The sequence below is a fragment of the Dunckerocampus dactyliophorus genome, chromosome 16 (genome assembly GCF_027744805.1).
Source record: "Dunckerocampus dactyliophorus isolate RoL2022-P2 chromosome 16, RoL_Ddac_1.1, whole genome shotgun sequence".
NCBI lineage: Eukaryota > Metazoa > Chordata > Actinopteri > Syngnathiformes > Syngnathidae > Dunckerocampus > Dunckerocampus dactyliophorus.
The window spans coordinates 6,018,001-6,041,131 of record NC_072834.1 but is presented as its reverse complement, the minus strand read 5'-3'; the positions used below and the strand labels follow the sequence as shown (position 1 = coordinate 6,041,131).

The 23,131-nt window shown below is 41.3% G+C and overlaps 3 protein-coding genes across 5 annotated transcripts; all 3 read right to left on the bottom strand.

Annotated features, from left to right (window-relative positions):
- Window positions 1-669: 669 nt before the first annotated feature.
- On the bottom strand, window positions 670-2,176 carry nhp2 (NHP2 ribonucleoprotein homolog (yeast)). The gene is made up of 4 exons (XM_054755411.1): window positions 1,884-2,176; window positions 1,615-1,684; window positions 1,112-1,217; window positions 670-1,004 (listed from the first exon to the last, which is right to left on the bottom strand). Exons 1-4 carry the CDS (start codon window positions 2,041-2,043, stop codon window positions 879-881), a joined length of 462 nt encoding a protein of 153 aa, XP_054611386.1. The 5' UTR covers window positions 2,044-2,176; the 3' UTR covers window positions 670-878.
- A 276-nt stretch (window positions 2,177-2,452) lies between these two features.
- LOC129169225 (hepatitis A virus cellular receptor 1 homolog) lies at window positions 2,453-5,609 on the bottom strand. Its single transcript, XM_054755429.1, has 7 exons — window positions 5,469-5,609; window positions 5,054-5,392; window positions 4,338-4,409; window positions 4,107-4,171; window positions 3,827-3,911; window positions 3,620-3,647; window positions 2,453-2,886 (listed from the first exon to the last, which is right to left on the bottom strand). Exons 1-7 carry the CDS (start codon window positions 5,512-5,514, stop codon window positions 2,751-2,753), a joined length of 771 nt encoding a protein of 256 aa, XP_054611404.1. The 5' UTR covers window positions 5,515-5,609; the 3' UTR covers window positions 2,453-2,750.
- Window positions 5,610-7,301: 1,692 nt separating this feature from the next.
- Window positions 7,302-12,761, bottom strand: LOC129169255 (hepatitis A virus cellular receptor 1 homolog). Of its 3 annotated transcripts, none has more exons than XM_054755492.1 (7): window positions 12,716-12,761; window positions 10,164-10,264; window positions 9,596-9,779; window positions 8,154-8,305; window positions 8,038-8,073; window positions 7,879-7,967; window positions 7,302-7,813 (listed from the first exon to the last, which is right to left on the bottom strand). In XM_054755492.1, the coding sequence occupies exons 2-7, from the start codon at window positions 10,210-10,212 to the stop codon at window positions 7,598-7,600; spliced, it is 726 nt and encodes a 241-aa protein (XP_054611467.1). In that variant the 5' UTR covers window positions 10,213-10,264; window positions 12,716-12,761; the 3' UTR covers window positions 7,302-7,597. The 3 variants fall into 3 exon arrangements, with proteins under 3 accessions (XP_054611467.1, XP_054611468.1, XP_054611466.1); XM_054755493.1 differs by lacking the exon at window positions 12,716-12,761 and having other exon boundaries at window positions 7,302-7,631; window positions 7,705-7,813; window positions 10,164-10,288; XM_054755491.1 differs by lacking the exon at window positions 12,716-12,761 and having other exon boundaries at window positions 10,164-10,288.
- Between the last annotated feature and the right edge of the window lie 10,370 nt (window positions 12,762-23,131).

Genomic DNA, 23,131 nt, shown 5'->3' with positions numbered 1-23,131 from the left:
CTTTAAAGGGATAGTTCCGAATTTTTTACATGAAGTTGTACGACATCCCCATCAGCACCGGACTACATCAACAGTGACGCACACGTAAACAAGATGGCCGCGGCGCTCCGTCGAGGATGAAGATGCGAGCGTCTTCATCACATACACACGAATGTGGGAAGTCACTGTTGATGTAGTGCACTGCTGATGCGGATGTCATACAACTTCATGTCAAAAATCTGGACTATCCCTTTAAAGAATTTAAAGAGAGATTTTCAATAAGAGAATAACTAATGGAAGTCTGCTGCCCTCTTGTGGTTGAAAGCAACAAATGGAACACCCTGTATCTGGTCAGACTGGAAGAAGGAACAATTTTAAATGTCCAAAATGAAGTTTGATTTAAAAGGAGCAATTGGAAGGTAGACGTTGGACTCATTGGGCCAAGTTGAAGCGGAATGCCCACATCTACCTTAGAGATACATACAGTATATATTGATAATCCAAATTAACGTGTGCGACCTAGACTTAAAGTATCTTTTTATTTAGCAATAGCACAAAAAAAGCAAAAAAAGCAAAATCCTAAGCTTAAAAGAAAATCCAGCTCATTTACTCAAAACACATTTTGAATAGAAGTTTAATAAAAAAAAGTTTAGATTTTTTAATTTTAAAAAGAAACACACTTAACACGCATTCATTCATTCCGTTATATTTGAACTGTACAAAATACAGATTACTTTAAAAAAAAAAGCAATAGCATGTAAAATTAAATGTCCTTTTGTATTTCAACTAATTACCAGCATCTATTGCCTCCTAGAGGGCAACAGTCCTCAATCACAAAAAGTCATTATCCTGTTTTGATGGTGTGGGTGTGGCCAAACAAGAGCTGCTCTCTGATTAGCTCATAGTGGTTTGGGCATGCTGGACACTTCCTCCAGACACTCATCGTACGCCTCCTGATAGTCAGCATGAGGTTTGATCATGATCACGCAGGTCGGCCTCTTAGACCCCGCAGATGCGCCCAAATCCTGCCAAGAAACAACAAGTCCACTGTTAGTAAAAGTTGCTGATTGGCTTAGGTTGCGTGAAGGACAGGGCTGACGGTCGCCATGTACCTGTATGCAAAATGACTCACCACTTTAGAGGGGATGTACGCATATGGCAGGTTTCTGTCCTCACACATGACTGGCAAGTGGCAGTAGACCTCAATGGGTAGCGTGTCGCCTGCTAATAGCACGATGCTGCAACACACACATGAACAAACACTGAATCACAATTAACCAGAACAGCGTTATTCAACTAAATCTGTCAAAAATTGTGAATGAGAGCCTGGCCCACGAGTTCAATTCAACATTTTTGCACTAGATTCCTTAACAACAGAGCACACTTTTCATATAGAGTCTATTTGACCAGCATTTTTGCACTAGGTCCCTACATGCAATTCTTGTCAGTCAGCTGTCATATATAGTATATGGTCTTTGACAAGTTACTTGGAGCAATTTGGTTGAACAGCCCTGAAGTACAACATTCCAGAGACATTTTCCATTATTTTGCTAACATTTTTCTTGCTGTTACCAGATATAATGCATATCTATTGTGTGTGAATACAGAGATGATGAAAAACCATGGAGGACTCACCCCTTCTCTCCTTTGTTGATGAACTTCTGAACTTCCTTCACTCCTCTGCGGATGTTCTTCAATTTGGAAGCTGAAATGACCGAAAGATCAACTCACTGTCAGTCATTCACACGCAACCTTTAAGAAGCTGGCTGCAAACGTGATGCAGCATATCCACCATTTCACATCCAGCGGCTCGCTACGATGCATTACTCAAGACGAAATTGCGGCATTTAATCCATAACATGCATGAAATGAACTCATTTGCATGTTACACGACAATTACGTACCCTTTTTGACGCATTTGTAGAGTTTCTTGCTGAGCTTCTTGGTGGCTAGTGGCTGAGCGATGGCGTTCTGGTTAGCCACCAACTCGTGGTACGACCTCTCGGAACCGCTGGCGGGCGCAGCCTCCTCCGCGCCACCTTTTTCCTTTTTAACCTTCGTCATGTCGGATACCCAAATCAATAATCGATAGTTTTGTAAAGTTCGTTTTACAACTGATTTGTAGTCGTAGTAGCCTCTCGGCTAGCAGTGCGCGCACTGGAGGGGAGGGCAAAACACACGTGGTTGTTGGTTGTGCTTCTTCTGTTAATGTGTTTCAACGGGGAGCACAACAGCGCCCCCCAGTGGCTCGGAGTATTGGAACGTGCAACGACGACTCCAACACCCAAAAGACAAGGCCCATTGATTATAATAATCATGGGTTTTGTAGACACTTAACAATTTTAACAGCTACATTAATTAAAACCTGAGCATGTTTTAAATTAGCCCCCACGTATCCAAATTGTCCAAGCATTCACAGCAATAACTGGTAATTATGTTTATTGTAAGTTCTTTAAAACACTACAGCCGGGAAAAAAGTACAAAATGAGCTTGAATAATGAAAACTAATAATACACTATTAAAAAAGACATTTGAAAAATATAAAAAATATAAAATATATTTATGATGAAAACTAATGAAAATGAATATAATTAATATATTTTCTGACTCACAAATCTACAGAACCTACAAAATATCTTTTGTAAGACTCACATTAGGGTTGCGATGCTTATATTTGTCAAATTAAATAATAGCGTTTTAAATGGTATGTTTTGATGATGCCTGTCAGTCAGAATTGGACGCATGGTGTTAAGATGGAGGTGATGGGACTGTCAGGGTAAGTAGTCATATTCCACTTCATCCATCTGGTAGATGTTCTCCACCGCTGAAGTGTGATTGTGGAAATGCAGAGACGACGAAGTAGAGCTGAGCCGCATGGAAACAGCAACGGGTGGCTGCTGCTGGTGGCTGAAAGACATATTATAGATCCAAATTGACAAAAACAATTCATAAAAGCAAAACGAAAGTTGTGTTGTTTATATTAAAAAGTAGGGATGCTACCTAGGTCCCTGTTCATTTCTCCGTTTTAAGGTTAAAGGGCGAGTCTTGATTAGATGTTGTAGTGTCTTACTAGATCCAGCAGATGGTAGTGTTTCTCTTACTTTCCAATATATCATTTCTAATTTAAATAGAGTAATGCACTGCTTGAATTGTGTGTAGACATCTCTCATAATCATAATCGCTGATAGCAAATGCTAACTGGATGCAATAATTATAATTGCCGAAGTGGGTGTGACCTCCTTTTTTTTTACCGGTCAATTGGACAGTCATGCTTGTGCCCTATGAAGGGTCCTATTTCTGTTCTGACACATCTGCTGAGGTGAGCATCTCTTCGCTACAAAAGTTGAACTGCGTGGGTTTGCGCTATTTAGCATCTCTTCGGTTTCACTTCTGAACCAGCTGCAGCGTTGTGGAGGAGTCTGATGACACGTCCCGACAGTATATGAGTGTGAAGACGACAAGCGTCTGGATGAGTCATGATCCGTCAGCAAAAGAAATGCAGAGCTTTAGTTTAAACGTGCATATAAGGTCGTGAGTCACCTTCCCGCACTCACACGGCTGTACAACATTTGGTCTTACTGCTACTTTCCTGACTTTGTGGGTTATTTTGCCTATAGGGCCAGCGAAAGGTGGAACTTACATTTTGAGGAGTCGTTTCCGACGTCTACCTGCAGAGGAATGTAGAAAAATGAGTTAATCAAAGGAGTCGACTTTAACTTCTTTTCACAAATATTTGTTAAAGTCCAACAATTTCACATTGTCACCTTTTTTTAAAAAAACTGGCATGTACCGTACTTCTCTGTTGTTCTGGATGAAACAAACATGGCACCTTGGTGGACCGACCTACCTATGACGGTGATGACGATGACTGTGGCCAAAAGGATCAGCCCAAAAAGGACACCCATCACAATCATAGAGACGCTGATACCTTTCTGAATAAAAAAAACAACAAAAAAAAACAGAGTGGATGCAATGAAAACACTTAATTTCAACATTTACTAACGGTGATGGTGTTCCTCAGGGCAGTGTTGTTGCCCCACTATATTTCCATAGATTGCATATTCCATGAGCATAACACAGACTTTACTGTATAAATGATTTGTGGGCACATCCAGTAAACGTCTAACCTTGGTTTTTGTTTTGATGTTGTATAAGGAGGAAGTTTGAAGGCTTTCCGTAGAGGTCATATCAACTGCAGAGAAGGAAGTGAAAACAGACACTCAGCTATATCAGCTTTATCTTGTCATACTGGCACATGATAGTTATATTTATTATGCATGTGTTTGCGAAAGATTCACAAGTTATCCAGAATGAATTCTGTCAATCTTTTGATGTGATTATCTGTTCAAAAGCCACACCTGCTGTAATGGTGGCTGCCATTTTCTCTGTAGACACATCTGTCTTTACAGTGGTGGTGGTCATTTGAGGAGCTGAAAGCATAAGTCATGGACAGTGACGTGTGAAATGCTAGCTCCCTTATTTGCATGGCTCTTTTTCACGGGTAATCTTATTTTGACACATATATATTATAATACAAAAGCTACATACTGAAAAAGGTACTGTCAATTTTTCTCCGTTATAAGAAAAAACAAAAAAATTGCAACTGATTTCTTTAAAGGCCAATGCAAATTGAGACGAGTTAATCTATACACATTCATTCCACAGGAGAATTAAATACAAAACACACTGTGGGCCCTGCCAAAGTTGAATGCCACATGAGTCCTACAATATGTTCAACCAAAAAAAAACCCCCCAAAAAACCCCAAAAAGTCAAACAAAACTTGAACTTATGCAATATTTCAGCATCTGAAGGAGTAACTCCTCCAGTGCGTTTGCTTTGGATTTTGTTTGGTCTGGTTGCCACTAGGGAACAGTATCACTCCGCAAACACCTTCCTATTCTTTCGTCATTATCGGTCAGGTGTCGACACTTGTATGACCGAACCAGCGTCACGGAACCAATTGTGTTTGATTGAGCAAATATAGTAAAACAGCACCATCTGCTGGGGCACTGTCCCTAACACGTTATTCATTCAGTAGGCTATGGAACTATGCTGCGTTTGAGTGTTTCTCACCTTCCTTTATGGTCAGCGTGATGGAATGTGTGTCATCATTCCAAAAACCAGGGATCTCCACCCGACAGCCATACAGTCCACCGTCCAACTTTGTTGCATTCAGGATCGTCAGAGAAACGTCTCCAGACTTCAGCGGACCCAGTAGCTTATACCTGTTTGATTTTCCTATGACCTTTAACCCACTGGTGCTGATTATCAGGTTGTTGCAGCCTGAAAATGGTATAACTCCTCGGCCCCAGCAAGTCGACAAAAGTCCATTTTTCTTAACGTTGTACTTGCATGGCAGAGTGACGTTCTGACCAGTTTGTCCCACGATGGATAAACTGCTAATTTTACTGACTGAAGCACAGAAAATGCACGTGCAAAGTATTAGTAGCAGCAGTATTACTAGTACAGCTAAAGTGAGTTAAGTTACCTGTACGGAGGCAAATCAGCAGCAGCAACTTCAAGTGGCTCACCATCTTCGCGTCGACACTTGGAATTTAACTTGTGAGGGTCACCACCCGCTGTGAACTGAACATTCTAAGACCGAGTTCTAACGAGGTGCTTTTTGCAAATGAGGCGTGTATGTGTTGAGTCTTTCAACTATAACGCAGCATGATTTCATCTTTGTGGCCCCGGGGTTTCACTTCCTGATGGTCGCACGCAGCTTTCACCAAAGACTTGTCACCCTTCCTGGCTCAAAATATTTTCTCTATTCATTTTTTGGTGCTGGGATGGATGTAATTTCCATTCATTGTTGTTAACCTGCATATGTTCTGGAATATCGTCATTTTTTTATATCATAGTTGGTCTTACAGTGGTGTGAAAAGGTGCTTGCCCCCTTCCTGATTTCTTATTTTTTGCATGTTTGTCACACTTAAATGTTTCAGATCATGAAACAAATTTGAATATTAGTTAGTGACAACACGACTGAACACAAAATGCAGTTTTTAAATGAAATGTTTTATTATTAAGGGAGAAGAGAAATCCAACCCTTCATTGCCCGTGTGAAAAAGTTAAAACATCACTTAACTGAGATTAATTGAGATGTATTAGTTTAGAAAAGGTTATAAAGCCATTTCTAAAGCTTTGGGACTCCAGCGAACCATAGTGAGAGCCATTATCCACAAATGGCGAAAACATGGAACTGTGGTGAACCTTCCCAGGAGTTGCTGGCCAACAAAAATTACTCCAAGAGTGCAGCAACGACTAATCCAAGAGGTCACAAAAGACCCCACAAAAACATCCAAAGAACTGCAGGCCTCACTTGCCTCAGTTAAAGTCAGTGTTCATGACTCCACCATATGAAAGACACTGGGCAAAAACAGCCTGCATGGCAGAGTTCCAAGACGAAAACCACTGCTGAACAAAAAGAACATTAAGGCTTGGCTCAATTTTGCCAGAAAACATCTTGATGATCCCCAAGACCTTTGGGAAAATACTTTGTGGTCTGACGAGACAAAAGTTGATCTTTTTGGAAGGTGTGTGTCCCAGTTAATCTGACGCAAAAGTAATGCAGCATTTCAGAAAAAGAACATCACACCAACAGTAAAATATGGTGGTGGTAGAGTGATGGTCTAGTGCTGTTTTGCTGCTTCAGGACCTGGAATACTTGCTTGATAAATGGAGCCATGAATTCTACTGTATATCAAAAAATCCTGAAGGAGAATGTCCGGCCATCTGTTCATAACCTCAAGCTGAAACGAACTTGAGTTCTGCAGCAGGACAATGATCCAAAACCAGCAAGTCCACCTCTGAATGTCTGAAAAACAAAATGAAGACTTTGGAGCGACCTAGTCAAAGTCCTGACCTGAATCCTATTGAGATGCTGTGGCGTGACCTTAAAAAGGCGCTTCATACTCGAAAACCCTCCAATGTGGCTGAATGACAACAATTCTGCAAAGATGAGTGGGCCAAAATTCCTCCACAGCGCTGTAAGAGACTCATTGCAAGTTATCACAAACGCTTGATTGCAGTTGTTGCTGCTAAGGGTGACCCAACCAGTTATTAGGTTTAGGGGGCAATCACTTTTCCACACAGGGCCATGTGGGTTCAGATTTTTTTCTCCCTTAATAATAACAAGTTTCATTTAAAAAATGAATTTGGTGTTCAGTTGTGTTGTGACTGACTAATATTTTAATTTGTTTGATCATCTGAAACATTTAAGCGTGACAAACATAAAAAAAAATAGGAAGTCAGGACAGGTTTTCACACCACTGTATATTATACACTTAAGGCCAAATTAAGCCAATCAGACTGTGAACTATGGCATTGCTGCATACTGATAATACTGTACAGTAATATGGAAGTGGCAGTGTGCGAGGCACACTAAGTGCTTAAAAATGCAAATGCATATTTTAAAATGGCATAAAATAACTGAAAAGAAGACAACTCAACATAAGACTGGAAAATGTGGATTCCTTTATTTTGACCTGCTCTGTGGGCTGATTGGTTTCCTCTTTGACATTAAAACAAAAAAAGTAAAGAGGAAATGAGACCTTGACATAAGGACTCTACAGATACACCTCCTCTTCTTCTTTTTCTGATTGGTCCATGCTGCTGTCAGTCCGAAGTTTCTGATTGGACCTCCAGATTCCTGTGGATGTAAAACAAACCCTGAAAAGCGGTGGAACACAAGTATACAGGACTGTAAGTGTGTGTGTGCTGACTGTAAGCAGCAGTCAGTATGACCGCAGGTATGAAGATGATGAAGGCGACGCGGAGTGTGTGTCCGAGGAACATTTTCAGATTGTTGACGTTGTTCTGTTGGACAGGCGACTGAGAGAACCAAAAAGCGCTGTCAAATATCGAAAAACAATCAAATGCTGTCATCAACACCATACCCGAACTCGTGCAACAAGGGGTCCGGTTGTATCTTCTCTTGTGATGTCACATCCTGTCTGCTGGGTCACGCCCTCCGTGACATCGCTTCCTGTTGAGGTTAGCGCCTAATGAGTGAATGTTTCATTGGACAGAAAGTGAACTTCTGTTTGTCTTCTCACTTTTTGTTGTCTGCGGTGCGTTCAGGTTGCCGGACGCTGAAGGAGCACAGAGAAAATTGTGGCATGACGGTCAACAGGGAGAACTACAAACGCCGGGAAAGGGAAGCTACACTGACGTTTAATGACGATGAGGAGGATGGTGAATGTTTTGTCATTGAAGAGTCCCGGCAGCTGGACCCTGCAGTGATAGTAACCGGAGTCTGAAGGCCGCACGTTAAAGATGGAGAGATAGGGGACGGCGCTCAAAGACACCGATGATACGGAGTACCTGTGACACAGGAGGAGAAGAGTGGCAACCATGGCAACCACACGCAGAAATGTGATACATTTCCCTCGAAGTCACTTAGGCGCACTGACTTGAACACGACGTGACCCGAGAGTCATTTCGCTACAACAGCCCCTTTCACACAGCTCTTTCCCAGGCTTTTCCCCACGTCGCTGGTGTGTCCCAACTGCACTAACACAAAATTAGGGGACAAAATTCATCGAATCCAGTGGTTGTCAACTATTTTCTGTCAGCCCCTCCCCAGAGGACAGACATTTTTTCCCCCACCCTACCCCATATTTTCATGGTTTTCAAATTAATTAATCATGATTAATCACCATGTCACACTATGTTAACCTTATATTACCTTATCATATTACATCATCATTTTTAAACTAGCAAAGAGTACATTTGGAATGCAGGAAGTGAACAAATGTATTGCGATGCGGGGTAGGATTAAATAAGATTTGCTTCTTCCTACTCCTTTTTGGACATGTAGAACTGTGAATTGTACTGTGTGATGTATTCCAATGTAACTCGGATGCAAGTTCAAAATAAATTAAACAATTACCGTTACCATGTCAGAAAGACGCCCATTTTTACTGTATTTTATAGAAAGAAAGATAAATGACAGGGCAGGATTATATACTGTATATACTGTATTTGTATGTATGAGCAGCGCCAAATTAACTTCAATTTTAAATTTAAATCAAGTTAAGAGATAGCACACGTCTGAAAATGGATTTACCTAACACTGGTTTCTTCAATAGCAGAATATTTGAATCAGACTTGCGTTATTACGAGCAATGAGGAGTTGTTCATATAAGTTGGATTCACGTGCTTTGAGTGAATTGTCTAGGAGGAGACTCATATATGGTGTCGGAATTGCACTGCTGTTAATGTGCTCAGGCAAGAATAAAGTTATACAAGATTATCAGACACCGTGTGACTCCGTGGGGAGCTACGCTGTGCCGCCGTCTGTCATAACAGAGAGCCGCTTGCGTTAATTACGCAAAAAAATGTAAGTAATTTATGCAATATATTATCTATTTTAACAGCCCTAGTTAAAAGCACCGCGACCCAAAAGAGAAGGAGCGATATAGAAAATGGATGGATGGATGGATGGATAGTTAATGTCACACAACAGGTTAGAAGAAGTGAGTGTTAGAGTGCGTCCTGCCTCTTGCCGGGCGACTTCAAACAACAATATGGACAAAATGTGGGAAAATTCTGTGTTGTAAGAAAGATAGATTCAAATCAACTCAAAGCAGTGTGGGACCTGTAGTCCTTTACCTGTATGAGCTCTTGTATGCCACCTGCTGGCCCGCCATGTTGACCAGCATGTTGTGGCAGGAGAACAGCGACGGCTCACCTCTCCCCCAACACACATGCACGCCGTTCTGCTTTGCCGCCTCCACACGGCACGGCAATGCCACTCTCCTCCCGGCCATGCCCACCACTGTCTCCATGGTACCAGCTGACACACGCGCCAGGGGTGGACGTGTTGACACAGAAAATAAGATAATCGTTCACATGAAGACGCAGACATATTTTTGTTACAATAAATGTTATGTTTTTGGTACTATCGTGGCTTAAAGGAAAACTGAACTTTTTGGGGGAATTTTGCCCGTCACCCACAATCTTTATGTGAAACATGAACACACGTCTTTCCCTTTTCTGTGCGTTCCAAAGAGAGAAACAGTTAGCATGAGGGAGCTAACAATGTATATAGTGGGACACACCTATTTTGACTATAAAGCCTTCTAAAAAACCCCTCCAACAAAAATAGCAGTAAATAGCAGCTATAGCCAAAAACGAGCTCCAGATGCCTCCAAAATGTACCTTTTTTGGTTGGACTCACCTGTGATGACAGCGGCACAGGTAAAGGCATACAGACGGAGCAGCAGCATGTTCACTGATGTCTTTCCATCAGAGAGAAAGACGGCCGTCTGGAGGGACGGACTGCAGGAAGAGCCAAGCAGACGACTCAGTGATGCTACTTCCCTTTTCCATGCGATCTCATATTTTTAGAAACTGTTTCTGTTGCCAAACAGAGTAAAAAAAACCAAAAAAAACCCATCTCATTGGCCGAGATGTCATGAAAAGTCGCTTTCGTTTCTCCTCTCCGTACTGAATTATCATCCGGAGCAACAGGGAAAACAGTTGAGAGGTGAAAGGTCTGCTATTCTCATGTTGGGCTCCATTCCGGTCTAATTAAATTTCTTAAATTGGAAATGCAAATACAGTTTTGTTTATCCAAGCAGACGTGCGTATTTCTGCCGTGTATATGGCTGGCTGTGTCACGAACGCAACGTCTGATCTGAATGAGTGGCGTGTCATTTGAAAGTTTACAACCAATATACATGAGATTCAGCCTCCAGATGTCAAAGTTGATCAGAAAATCACCTGGAAGAAGTCACAGGAAGACGTCATAACAGGAAGCTACACGCGAGGCATGTCTACTTTATGGGTCGATCATAGGGAAAGTGTCATTATTTATGGTCGAAATCATTTCAGTGTAACCCTAAACGATGGATTAGCATAAAAAGCAGTGTTCACTTATGATCTGAAAACACCAATGGTAAAACTAAATTCATAAAGGCTCATTTTTGCTACTACCTTCCAAATACGTGTTTTAACATCATTAGAGTCCTCTAGACACGAAGTAACAACCCTATAGTCACCTTTACACTCGTATTACGCAATATAGCAGACATAATAACCATAGATAAGCCATTTAAGACATAAATAAGACTCATGATAAACGTGTTCCGGCGCCTGGAGAGCAGAGTGACAGGATGTGAGGGCGTTTTGGGGCTCAAGCAGTACTTGGCTGCAACCAGCACGGGTGCTGTTGACTCAGTCTCGACTAGTTTGCTGTTTAGAAGAAGAACATCATCTATGGCACAGGTGTCAAACACAAGGCCCGGGGGCAAGATGTGGCCCGTCACATCATTTTATGTGGCCCGCGAAACCTCGGGAACAATGCATGTCAATAATGCACTTCACCTGTGTCCTTCTAAATGTATTTCATCCGTCATTTTGACAGAAAAATGTTACTGCATGCAGTTCTTCTAAACGTCAGTATTGTCTAATCATGCAGCAAGATATTCCACGCGTTTTTCAAAAAGAAATACTTGAATGTCTGCTCGTCACCATGACATTCTCACTTTACTTCTCATTTCAAAGCAAGTTATCCATCAGTTTGTTAGTACACGTATAATAATCGAATGCATGGGCAATTGTGTAATAATATCACGAGGTTCTATTCATATTTACTGTATGTTCATATATACTGACAATTACAAGTGGCCCTCGTAACTGCGATGTGGCCCTCAATGAAAATTAGTTTGACACCCCTGATCTATGGCATGCTGAGCCTGGAAAAAAAAAAATCACAGAGAAAGGAATGCATTCGACTGACGATCATGTTGAGCATTCCACAAAAAGAGCGACACAAATCCTCACAATTTAGGCGAAAGACTCAAATGAGGTTAAAGCCTCCAGGAAATCCATGTGTGTCTGTGTGTGTGTGTTCGTGTGCGGGTGAATACAAAACAACACTCTAACACTAATTTGTGTCACGGAACATGATGTCGCTGCCATGACATCAGCCAGAAAAAAAAACATCAGCAACAAGGAGGAACAAAGCCCCCGCTGAGGAAGAGGTGATCGATGAATGCCCCGCGTATGCCGTTACATCAGCGGCTTGACAACAGAGGTTGCGATGAAGGTTTATTGTTACATTTGGAAACATATTTGTGTATGTTTAGCTACATGAGCGGGACAAAAGAATAGAAACAGTACAGCTCAATCTCGCTGCAAACTAGAACCACAATGATATCAACTGAAGGCAGAATTTTACGCAAATAACTCCTTGATCTTTTGATTGGATCTTGTTTGACAGAGCAGGTACACATAATGTTTGATTTATTTTAATAGGATATGCAAATGGCGGTCGGCAAGCTGAATACAGCCCATGAGTGACATGAGGCCGGCCTGCAAGTTGAGTTCAAATCTTGGGAGTGGCTAACATTTTTGCTGAGGATTCCTAAAAACAGCAGGACACTCATGTCATATAGAGCAGTGGTCCCCAACCTTTTTGACCCACGGACTGGCTTGTGTTCCCACAAATCTCCCGCGGACCGGGGGGGTGTGTCGTACATTATAGCGATCTAATTTATCTTATTTATGATGTATTGTGTAAAACGAAGACATGAATAACATCAAATTAAAAGCACAAAATGAATGCCGACCCACCATCCACCAGTTCAAGTTCCAGCCAAGTTTTTCCAGAGAGGTGATTACATTATGACATCGCTGTTTGACGTGTGTGGGAGAAGGCAGTGCGCTAGCATGAATTAACTTGAGACAAATGTGCACATTAGCACTCAGTAAGTCATCAAAACTTACCTTTATGCATTCCCACATAGTATCAGCATTTGACACCAAATATGAGGTGAAAGAAAAATGGTAAAAATACAGTAGTAGTCTATCTGTGCGGCATGAGATAACGTTAGCACACGCACAATGGACATGCGTCAAGTGAGACGGCTGTAACAGAGAGAATCCGGCCAGTTTTCAAAATAAAACATTAAAAAAAATGAAATAATGGAAGTGATTTTTTCTTCCTGTGCGGCCCGATACCAAATGACCCACGGCCCGGTATCGGGCCGCGGCCCGGGGTTGGGGACCACTGATATAGAGGATCTTCAATTAGCATTTTTGCCAGTAGGTCCTTCAAAATTGCAGAGGGCTCCTGCCACATAGAGGATCTTTGACTAGCATTTTTGCAGTAGACCCTGAACAACAGAGCACTCTGACTATAATGAGGATCTTTGGCTAGCATTTTGAATGACAGTGGATCCTACTTTTTCTCCAAAGAAAGGCTATTTTTCTATGTTTATGGCTTTATGCTTCACTGATGTTTTTTTCATCAGGCTTTGAGATTTCGCACTTTGTCGGCAGGCCTTGAACGCATCATAGTTGCTGTGAGACGCAAAAGTGAAAAAGTGTTTGCCCCCTTCCTGATTTTTTACATTTTTTTGCTGCTAAGGGTGGCCCAACCAGTTATTAGGTAAACTTTTTCACACAGGGCCATGTAGGTGTGGATTTTTTTCTCCCTTAATAACAAAAAGTATCATTTAAAAACTGTATTTTGTGTTCAGTTGTGTTGTCATTAACTCACATTTTAATGATGTTAATGTTCGATGATCTGAAACATTTCAGTGTGACAAACATGCAAAAAATAAGAAATCCGGAAAGGGGGAAACCACTTTGTCGCACCGCTGTACATGTTGTCCACTTTAAATGACCACTAAATCCTATTTTCATGACTTTGCCCCATCTTCAGTGCAAATGAAATAGTGAATAATGAAGTTTTTATGTAAAAGTGATAAGATCTCTTGGATGAGCACTTGGGAGTGTCGTCGAGTGCCTCACATCATGTTGATGATCTGCATACTGATCAGCGTCGCTGTTGGCAGGAAACACTCAGCGTTAACAAGTGCACTTCTGCTCTTTTGTCCGCCCGCCCGCCCCCGTGTAATTAGCATTACACTGTTAGCGGTGCCAGCAGGTGTGCGTGGCCCGCCATGTTGTTAGCGGGGATGCTAATTTGGGCTGAAGTGGATGCGGCATGGTGTCCTAATAAAGAGACAAGAAGAAGGGATGGCAGATGGTGGTTGGAGGGAGAACAGGAGGCAGATAAATGGAGGAGGACAGACAGAGGACAAGTTTTATATCAGTGGATGCCATGGAAACAGGCATGTGTGAATGGCGCCAGGAGGGTGTTTTATTATTGTTTCAAACGGCTTTCTGGGTGATGCCACAAGGGTACCAGTAATATCAACGAGGAGCAATATGATGAAAGTCATAAAGGCCGAAATGGACTTGTAGCTTGGGAAAGCACTGTGCTGGCTGCTCAGCACAATATGGTGAATAATAAAAGAAGCTCCATAAAATACACATTTGTTGTTCGCAGCGGCTAACTCTTGTGTGTCAGTTAAAGTTGCCCGTTCAGTTTCGTGAAGGCGATAGTTTGACACTGGAACCGATTGTTCTTTTTATCATTGAACCCTGAGTGAAAAAAATGTTTTTCATTACAAATCAAAAGTCGACCAGCAGATTGTCTTCAACTTTTGCGGTTCTGCTGTATTTGGAAAAAACAAAATCTAAGCAAAATAATTCAGCAAAGTTTGTTTTCATGGGTGAGGTCGTTTATGACAACAAAATCACAAAGATCTTTGAGCTTGGAAAAGCGCGGTATCGGCATATTCCCGTACTTGCTTTTAAACGCCGAGCCTCTTCGCCGATCAGCTCCGCCCCCATTGCTACAGCCAGCCTATAGCGACAAGCATGTCTGCCGTGTGGGACTTCCTGTCTTTGTGAGAGTGATATGAATTTTGCCAAAAAAACGTTTTGCCTTAATCTATGTGATGGGTATTGGTATCGGCCGATTTCACTCGTGAATGATAGGTATCGGTATCGTCAGCATAAAAACCTGATCGGGGCCACGCCATTTTTCCCGATTTTGAATCAGTGTCACCTGCGATTGGCTAGTCACCAGTCCAGGGTGTACCCCGCCTGTCGCCCGGAGTCAGCTGGGATAGGCTCCAGCATACCCCCGCGACCCTAATGAGGAGAAGCGGCATAGAAAATGGATGGATGGATGGATGAATTAGTGTCACTGTCGTTATTGTCTGAAGTTTGGTGAAAAAAACGGATAAATAACCAGGAAATACTCGTTAGTTCACAGTGTGTGCCAGTGCAGACGTCAGCTCATTTGCGGCTAGTCTCCCTCAATTCAATTTTATTTACTTGCGACTACGGACTACGCTGTTTACTTTAACGACGCAAAGTTAACGACCCAAAGTACATGTTTTGGATGCGTTTGGTGCACAATGAGGTGTTGTACTTGAAAATCCCAGCAGCTGAAACGTATAGTTTCGCCGTTTCGCCGTTTTGCATTATTTCTTTCATCGTCTTTGCAACGTACATTTGCATGTCACAAAATGGCGACGCGCAAACGGTCTGATATGGACATCAGACCGCGACAGGGTTAGCAAACACTGAGAAAGAAGGCTTCTCTGCATTTTTTGGTTGTTTTCTGAACTTTTTTTGCCGTTACATAATGGCCGCAATGGCTGTCTGGAATGACTATCTTAGTAATAGCGCTTTCCGAAATACACATTTAAATGATTAGTAGTAGTTCGGAAGTACACGAGATGTCACGAGATTAGAACACGACCACATATTGAATGACATACTAAATTACGGTGACTAAAAAAAATAAAATTACATCCAATATGCAGGTAAAAAAAAAAAAAAGACAGAAGCTGAGAGCCATTTCTTTACACCGCTTGTTTTACAGTCAGGGATTATCAAGCACTTTACATCAAACGTCAACACGACAGTCCAAAAAGTGACACACGAGGTTCAGGTCTAATAAAGCCGACTGAATAGATGTAATGCAATCCATGTGTTGCTTTTCTGCTGCTTTTCCTTGTGTCGTTTACATGTTTTTTGTTCGTGCCGTTGTTTGTCAGAGGGGACAGAAGGATAGTTGATGCTTTGTATACGGTATGTGCCATCTTTTGCAGAAAAACAAGCCCACGGCGACATCCTGTTGTTCATGACAGTCCGTCAGACTCCAGCTGGACTTCATTCTTTCTATACCAACCTCCTCCACCTGCTGCTCATCATCGCCATTATCGGAATCATCTAAAGAGTCAGTCTGCGCAACAAATCTTACACCAGTTTTTAAAAATAAATTCCCTGCCTGTTATTGTGTTACTGCTCAGTTAACGAGCAAAGGCATTCCTGCCTTTTGTGTGTGTGTGTGTGTGTGTGTGTGTGTGTGTGCCGAGTCGGGTCACGTTCTGATCTGCAGAGGCAGGTGAACTATTGCTGAATTCCTCACAGCGTCACTTTTATGTAATCAGTGACTAAATTGGTTCTAGTCCTGCTCGGAGACATAACTCCTCCACTAGTTGCAGTGCTCGGGAACGAGCTGTCAATAAACAGAAAAAAGGTGGAAGTGAAACACACATCAACACATGATTATATAGAGCACAGGTGTCAAACTCAAGGCCCGGGGGCCGGATTTGGCCCGCCATATCATTTTATGTGGCCCGCGAAAGCCTTGAAATAATGCATGTCAAAAGGACACTTATTTTAATATTATTTAAAAAGATATTTGTATATATATTGTAATTTTGTTATTAATATTAATTTTGTCTTTACTTTTTTAAGCTGTATTTTTCATGACTTTACTTGTATACTATTGTAAAATTATATTTATATTATTGTATTTTTATACGTATGCTGTAATTTAATATTTTTTTAACTTAATATAAATATTTAAATTATATTATATTTATATTTAAATAAATATGAATATTTAAATTAGTAAAAAGTCTAATATATAAAAAATATATTTACAATAATATTTTAAAAATGTAGTATTTAAAACTTTTACAGTAATTTAAACATTTACTGTTACATTTACAATACATTTTAAAATATATTAGAGTAAAAACAAAAGTAATATTACTAACAAAAACAACTTTAAAAAATAGTTTTTTTTTTAATCAAAAAGACAATCTTTCTTGCTAAATGTGTTTGTTGTCAATATTGACAGAAAACCTTCCAAATCCAATTTAAAATGACTATTTTTTTTTATTAGTTGTTAATGAAAAATTAATGTAGTAATTAACAAAATTCGAAAATAGAATCATAAAAAGTGGCCCTCTGAGGATAACCATAACTGCGACGTGGCCCCTGGTGAAAACGAGTTTGACGGCCCTGATATAGAGGATTAAGGAGACATTGATACGTATTGCGCTTTGACTGTCATGAATATATCAACATGCTTATTAAGGGCAGCACGTAGATGAGTGGTCAGGAGGGGTGTCACGAGATCTTGTGACTAAAACGTGACGAGATTTCTCGTTCGGAACAAAAACTGTCCCGCAATAATAAATAAATTAACGATTAATGGAAATGAGCTTGATCATTTTGCCGGCCTCCATATATTTTGTGTGCATGCGTGTTTCTTTTCCCTGTCTCTTGCCTCAAAACAGGCAGGAAGAGGGTTCACTCTGTGCATTAGTTACATAAGGGGGACAGTACAGCAGCTTGAGAATTTTTTTATTATTTTTTTTAAATTGGTGAATGTGGGAAATGCGGGGTTGAGTTTCACATAATATACACGCAATATCAAAATAGCTGCAACCACCATACCAACAATAAAAGCAGCACAACACTTTCCCAGGATGGTTTCAGTGGTTCTTTCTAAAAGCAACGGTGGATTCATTATCTGGGACTTGTCATTCCACCAGGCTGTGCTGTTAGTACAATTACGTAAGCAGACGCCACTCAATGGCCGCCTAATAGTGCCTCGCTATTTATTTGCCATCTCGTGACATCACGTTGACGTGCCCCTTTACTCCCGAACATGAATGAACCGCAGTGACCTTGCAATCATCGATCATTTGTCTGCAATGCTTTTATGGAAGCGATCGTCACACTCTGCTCGTCAGCCTAAAACAATTTTGCGCGGAAAAACTCCTCTTTTCACCTCATTCGCCCTCATCCTCAGCTTCCATCCATCAGCTGTCAAACTCCCACCAGCTGCCCGAGCGTCCGCTACTCGCCCCATAACTCAGCTCCAGCTGGGACGGCGGAAGACAAAGTGCCCCCGAGAGGGAAAACACAACAAATAACTTTCGCAGCGGAGTTTATCCAAGAACTGAGGCTGAGTGTCTCTGCTGGGTGAGTAGAAGGAGTGAGAGTGGGCTAAATTTGGAGCTTTGAAAAATTGTAGTCGCGAGGTGCTGAGCACAGGTATCTCCAAATTTGGTGGTGTTTTTTCCACGTTTTCTTCTAAAAATAGAACTGTTTTGGGGTCGAAGGTCCCACATTACGCATCGTTGGCTTTTTAATGACGTTTTAACAGTAATATGTGTCCCTGGAGCCTGTTTATGAGTACCAGACATGAGAAAAATCCATCATCTCCCTCACTTGCTTGCTTCACTTTTGAGAGAAGAGGTGCTCGAGCGCTTGCTTTTGAATTTCCAGACTTTCATGACATCATGACAAAAAAACCTCCTTCCGCGAGGGCACTCCGCCTCTGACTCACTCCGTCACTTCAGAGTTGAGATTCGTAAAACCAAAAGACTTCACTGCACATCTTATCAAATAAAGCCCGGGGCTCTGCCAGCTATCTGTCAGTCGTGGGAGCTATTTGATCACGGTGTTTTTCTTCAACGAATAGGCTAACCGAGTATGATGTTGCTGTTAAAATGTGAGTGTAATGTTAGCTAGTGTTGCTAACGTTTGTGTCCTCCTGTCCCTTTCCCTACTGTATGTGATATATGGCATCTATTATGTTGGATAAGCGCAGAGTTACAGTGTGGATGTAAAAAGTGAATAATGTGCACAGTAGCGCTTCTTGGAGACACGCTCACTCTGTGGCCGTATAAGGCCCACAGCCTGCATGTTGCCCACCCCTGCTGTAGATGTATTTTACTTGCAGAAATGAAACTGTAAGGGTAGAAAAAGAGAAAGGAAATCCACTCTCACAAGCTAATAAAAGGAGGAATGTCCGGACGAATGTTTCTGAGTCTCTCATGTCAGGCAGGCAGCGTTGTTTTAGCAAAATTTTCTGGAATGCACGGCTGAAATTTCGGTGACATGCTGCCATGTTTATCCCCGCAGTTAATAAGTCAAGGTCACGGCATTGACGTTTTAATGTTCATTCCACATATTCTGTGGAATGCGTTGACTTATTTTTTGAAGTCATCCTCACGTGAGCGCCAAACATCCCCGCCTCGTATGTATAAATTACTTTGTCTCAATCAAAACGGTTCGTCCCTCCGCCGCTGCTCCTTCTATGGAAGCAAGTTTCAACCGTGACTCTCCGCCAGGTCAAAGGTCACCGCCGAGACACATGAAAGACACGCCACCTCTGACAAGACAATCTGCCTGGCGAAACTGGCAACTCTGTACTCCACTTTGCTGTAGCAAACATCCGTTAATGGCTTCAAACGTAAACAGAATAAAGTCAGTAAAAGCTCCATTCAGCTTCCATGTGTGTGTGTGTGTGTGTGTGTGTGTGCAAGCCAGTCTGCTCTCTCAGGTTGCTCTCTTGTAACTTCCAGCCCCGTAAAAAATAAATAACTGAATATATAACCGAACACTGGACCTCAAAAGGTGAAGGAGTCCATCAACATGTATTCATCAGGGCCCGAGCACAAAGACCCAGCCTCTGCAAGGGTCCTGTTGGAATTGTTGTTTATTATTATTATTTTATTATGATTCCTCTCCCTTTATGATGGCTGGATTGTGGCGCTAAACTTGCACAAAAATTCACCAAAAACCAGGACCGGTGAAAAATACGATATTTTGGTGGTCCGGAACCGGCAGCTCCGAAACTCAGTCAGAACTGTAACTTGCCTCCAGCTTGACGGACGGACTTGAAATCTGGTGGAAATGTGTGTCGTGACGGGATGAACAAAAAAGTCAACTTAGCCCATGTTTTAAAACGCACAGGAAGGCCGCTATTTGGATTAGAAGAACAGGACCTGTATTCTAACGAACTCACCCTTCGACCAAATCATCCCAAATCGAGAAAATGGATGCTACAGAGATGGCTGGCGATAGTTTGCGGACAGATTTTGAGCTGTGCTGTGCAATGCGGGATCCTGCTTTGAAGTAAAGACATTAAAAATACAAGAGAAATGTTTCAAAGTTTCATATTTCTCACATTTCGCAATTCGTTTGCCGTTATTATATGTGCAGTTTATACTTTCTACCACCTGATGGCACTGTTGCCACACTGATAAAGGCAGTACATGCATTATTACGATATCGTTCGTTACATTAGCGGTTAATTTGATCTCAGTTATGAAAAAAATTATATAAAAGGTGACAGAGGAAAAAAGCTCTGCAAAAACACAAACCAGACAAGTACAAGAGCAGTGCAAAATAAATGACACAAAGTCCAGGCGACAGTCTGGGTGAGCAACACCGCGATATCAGCAACAATGAACCAGCGAAACCCCGATTTCTAAAACAAGCTGTGCATTTCAGCATGTGAGATCCTGCCTTGATGTGTTTATAAGCCAGGTTTCAATAAATCAGTTATAAAAAGGATAATATAATAAAGATGAGCCCCTGCTATGATGTCATACAGCTACTGATGCAGTTCATACTTTCCACCACACGAGGCCACTGTTGTGAAAACAGTGTCAAGTAATACACATATTGATATTCCAAACACAATGAAAAAAAAATGCTCATGGGAAATATACTGCATTTGAAAGAGTGTGCATGCATTTTTATGATGTATTTTATTACACTCATGTTTAATTTCATCTAGACGGACGTCTGACAATAATATCGTCTGTGTGTGACGACGATGATATCCCATTATGACGAAGTATACGGTGGAAAGGAAACACTTAGTGCTGAGGCCCTAAAAGCTGCTAGCAGTTTTACGCACCGTAGACGCTGAAGAGCGGAGCATAGCGACCTGTTTGCGTCCATCATGAGACCTCACTTTCGATGCCTGAGGCTGGAGTGCAGCATAGGCCAAAGGCATCAAGTTATATTTTCTTATTTTTGTGGATGGCCATAATGTGTTTTTCAAGACACGCATATATACATTTTTTTAATCATGAATTTGAATATTTTAATACCAACATCTCTGAATAAACTGTATGTTTTACATCATTGTATTATTCATTTGACTATTTCAAAATGTATCAACTGAATTTTTTTTTATTCATTTGTTTGTTTTTTATAATTTATGTAGATATTTTCAGATTAATCAGATACCTATTAAACATCAACAGCAACTTTAAGCTGCATAAATAATTGCATTCATTCAAAGGTGTTACCACAGGATCACAGTCATGGGAACATGCTGATACAGATGACTCACATGCTTGAATCATTTTCTGCAATCAGTTTTTGGTGTGATATATGTACAGCGTCACATTAGGTACCCCTGCACCGGATAATTAAATTCAATACAAGACCTGCATGCAAAAACTGTACCTTCTATAAGAGGATAATGTGTTTGGGATGATCTACACCACTGCAAACCACAACCCCTTAATGATTGATTGTTGTATTGGATCTCATTGGAATGTGCAGGTGTGCCTACAGTGAAAGTGTCTGGGAAACATAGTGATGCATAAAAAATATATTCAATTATGATGATAAAACGGATAGTTTTGTCCGTATAGCTGCAGCTGAATGTTGAGCTGCATCTAAAGTGTTTTCTTTGGCCTATGGCATTGATGAGGGGGACAAGCACAAACACACACACAGTGACATTTCCTGGTAGTGTGTTTTGGCATTTTTATCAAACAGGCAGAGGCACCTTGAGGTTCTTTATGACGCGTTTGAAAAATGAGGGGCGAGCTGCTATCAGCGAAGGGGGCAAACTAAAAGTAAACACCACCGCCGGGTGACGACTAGCCAACCGGAGCTGAAGTACTTACTGAACCTGCTACTGAGTTCAGTATAGTGAAGATAGTCTTTAGCGCCAAATGCTGCAATTTACGCCAATTTGTGGAATTGCAGTCATCCATCTTTCCCGGCCGAGAATCATATCGATAACCTCCAGAACTCTCAAATCAGAGTCAGACTGCATTGTTATGGTGAGCTAAAAAAACACGGCCATACCTGTCAAGCCTCCTGAACATTTCACCCTCTGTTCAATAAAGAATTCCAAAAATCCCATCATGTATGATAATCCCACCCCTTCCATACATGCTACTCACGAACGCAAACAGGATACTTCCTGCTTGGCGCCTGATGCTGTGCATTTTCTTGTGACTCTTGACAGCCAATCAAAGCACAATGCAGCATGTGTGACAGTGGAGAACGAACACGTCGGGGCGCAAAAAGGAGCATTAAGGAAGGAGAATTAACAGATTGAGTCTCAAAATATTCATGATGCAAGACCTATATATGATGATGAAGTAGGTGGTTAAATATGACTGCTGTTCTGTGCAGTGGCTCGTTCTACACGCCACATACCTGGCAGCGCTGGCCTGCTTGTAGCAGCTTTTTATTTAAAGGTAAAACTTCATTACAAGCTGCACTATACAGTACACTGTCTGTGGTAATGTTTTACTGTAGTGGATGGTCCTGTGCAACGTCACATTGGGCATGTGTGATAATTTTCCTTAAAAAATGGATACTTTTAAGCTTCTGGTATGATAATTCATGATGTCCCATTTGGCAACACTAACCAGAATGGAAGACCAGGAGTTAACTTATTTTCCCTCATTTTCGTGAAAAGTTCCCTTATTTTCAAACGCGAATGTCGACAGTAATGCTACTGGTCAAAATACAGTGAAACCTCAAATTGTTTGGATTTGTAAACCAACTTTTTCCATAGGAAATATTGGCAGTAGAAACAGTCAAACTGCGGCCATCTAAATGATTAACTCTACGTCCAACATTCCTGTCACATAAGGATAAGAAAATAAAAAAAAAAAAACAAGTTCACGGCCGTTCATATTGCTTTTTAAAAACATTCATGCTGGACAAAATTACTGAGACACTTGATGATGTTGATGCGTGGAGTGCGGATGTCATCCATGGCCGTCTTTTTTGGAAGAAAAACTCACACAAACTTATATAAACCTTAGGGAACAAAAAGCTCAAATCAGCTTGGTCTCAAATATAAATCGGCCTCCTTGTCTGACGTTCGGCATCTCCGTCCAGGCTGCTCAGTAGTAACCATAAATTTGACACCAAATCAACAAAGGGTGAGTACACATTTTTTGTTTTGATGCTTATATAGTAAAA

Excerpts from the sequence above, each read along its gene's own strand:
- nhp2 (XM_054755411.1), bottom strand. The coding sequence starts at position 2,043 with ATGACGAAGGTTAAAAAGGAAAAAGGTGGCGCGGAGGAGGCTGCGCCC. Across the intron at positions 1,685-1,883 it reads CTACAAATGCGTCAAAAAGG|CTTCCAAATTGAAGAACATC; the intron begins GTACGTAATTGT and ends CGGTCATTTCAG. Across the intron at positions 1,005-1,111 it reads CGTACATCCCCTCTAAAGTG|GATTTGGGCGCATCTGCGGG; the intron begins GTGAGTCATTTT and ends GTTTCTTGGCAG.
- LOC129169225 (XM_054755429.1), bottom strand. The coding sequence starts at position 5,514 with ATGGTGAGCCACTTGAAGTTGCTGCTGCTGATTTGCCTCCGTACAG. Across the intron at positions 4,410-5,053 it reads CACGCTGACCATAAAGGAAG|CTCCTCAAATGACCACCACC; the intron begins GTGAGAAACACT and ends TTATGCTTTCAG. Across the intron at positions 3,648-3,826 it reads CATCGTCATCACCGTCATAG|GTAGACGTCGGAAACGACTC; the intron begins GTAGGTCGGTCC and ends ATTCCTCTGCAG.
- LOC129169255 (XM_054755492.1), bottom strand. The coding sequence starts at position 10,212 with ATGCTGCTGCTCCGTCTGTATGCCTTTACCTGTGCCGCTGTCATCACA. Across the intron at positions 8,306-9,595 it reads GCATACAAGAGCTCATACAG|GTACTCCGTATCATCGGTGT; the intron begins GTAAAGGACTAC and ends CCTGTGTCACAG. Across the intron at positions 7,968-8,037 it reads CGCACCGCAGACAACAAAAA|GAAGCGATGTCACGGAGGGC; the intron begins GTGAGAAGACAA and ends TAACCTCAACAG.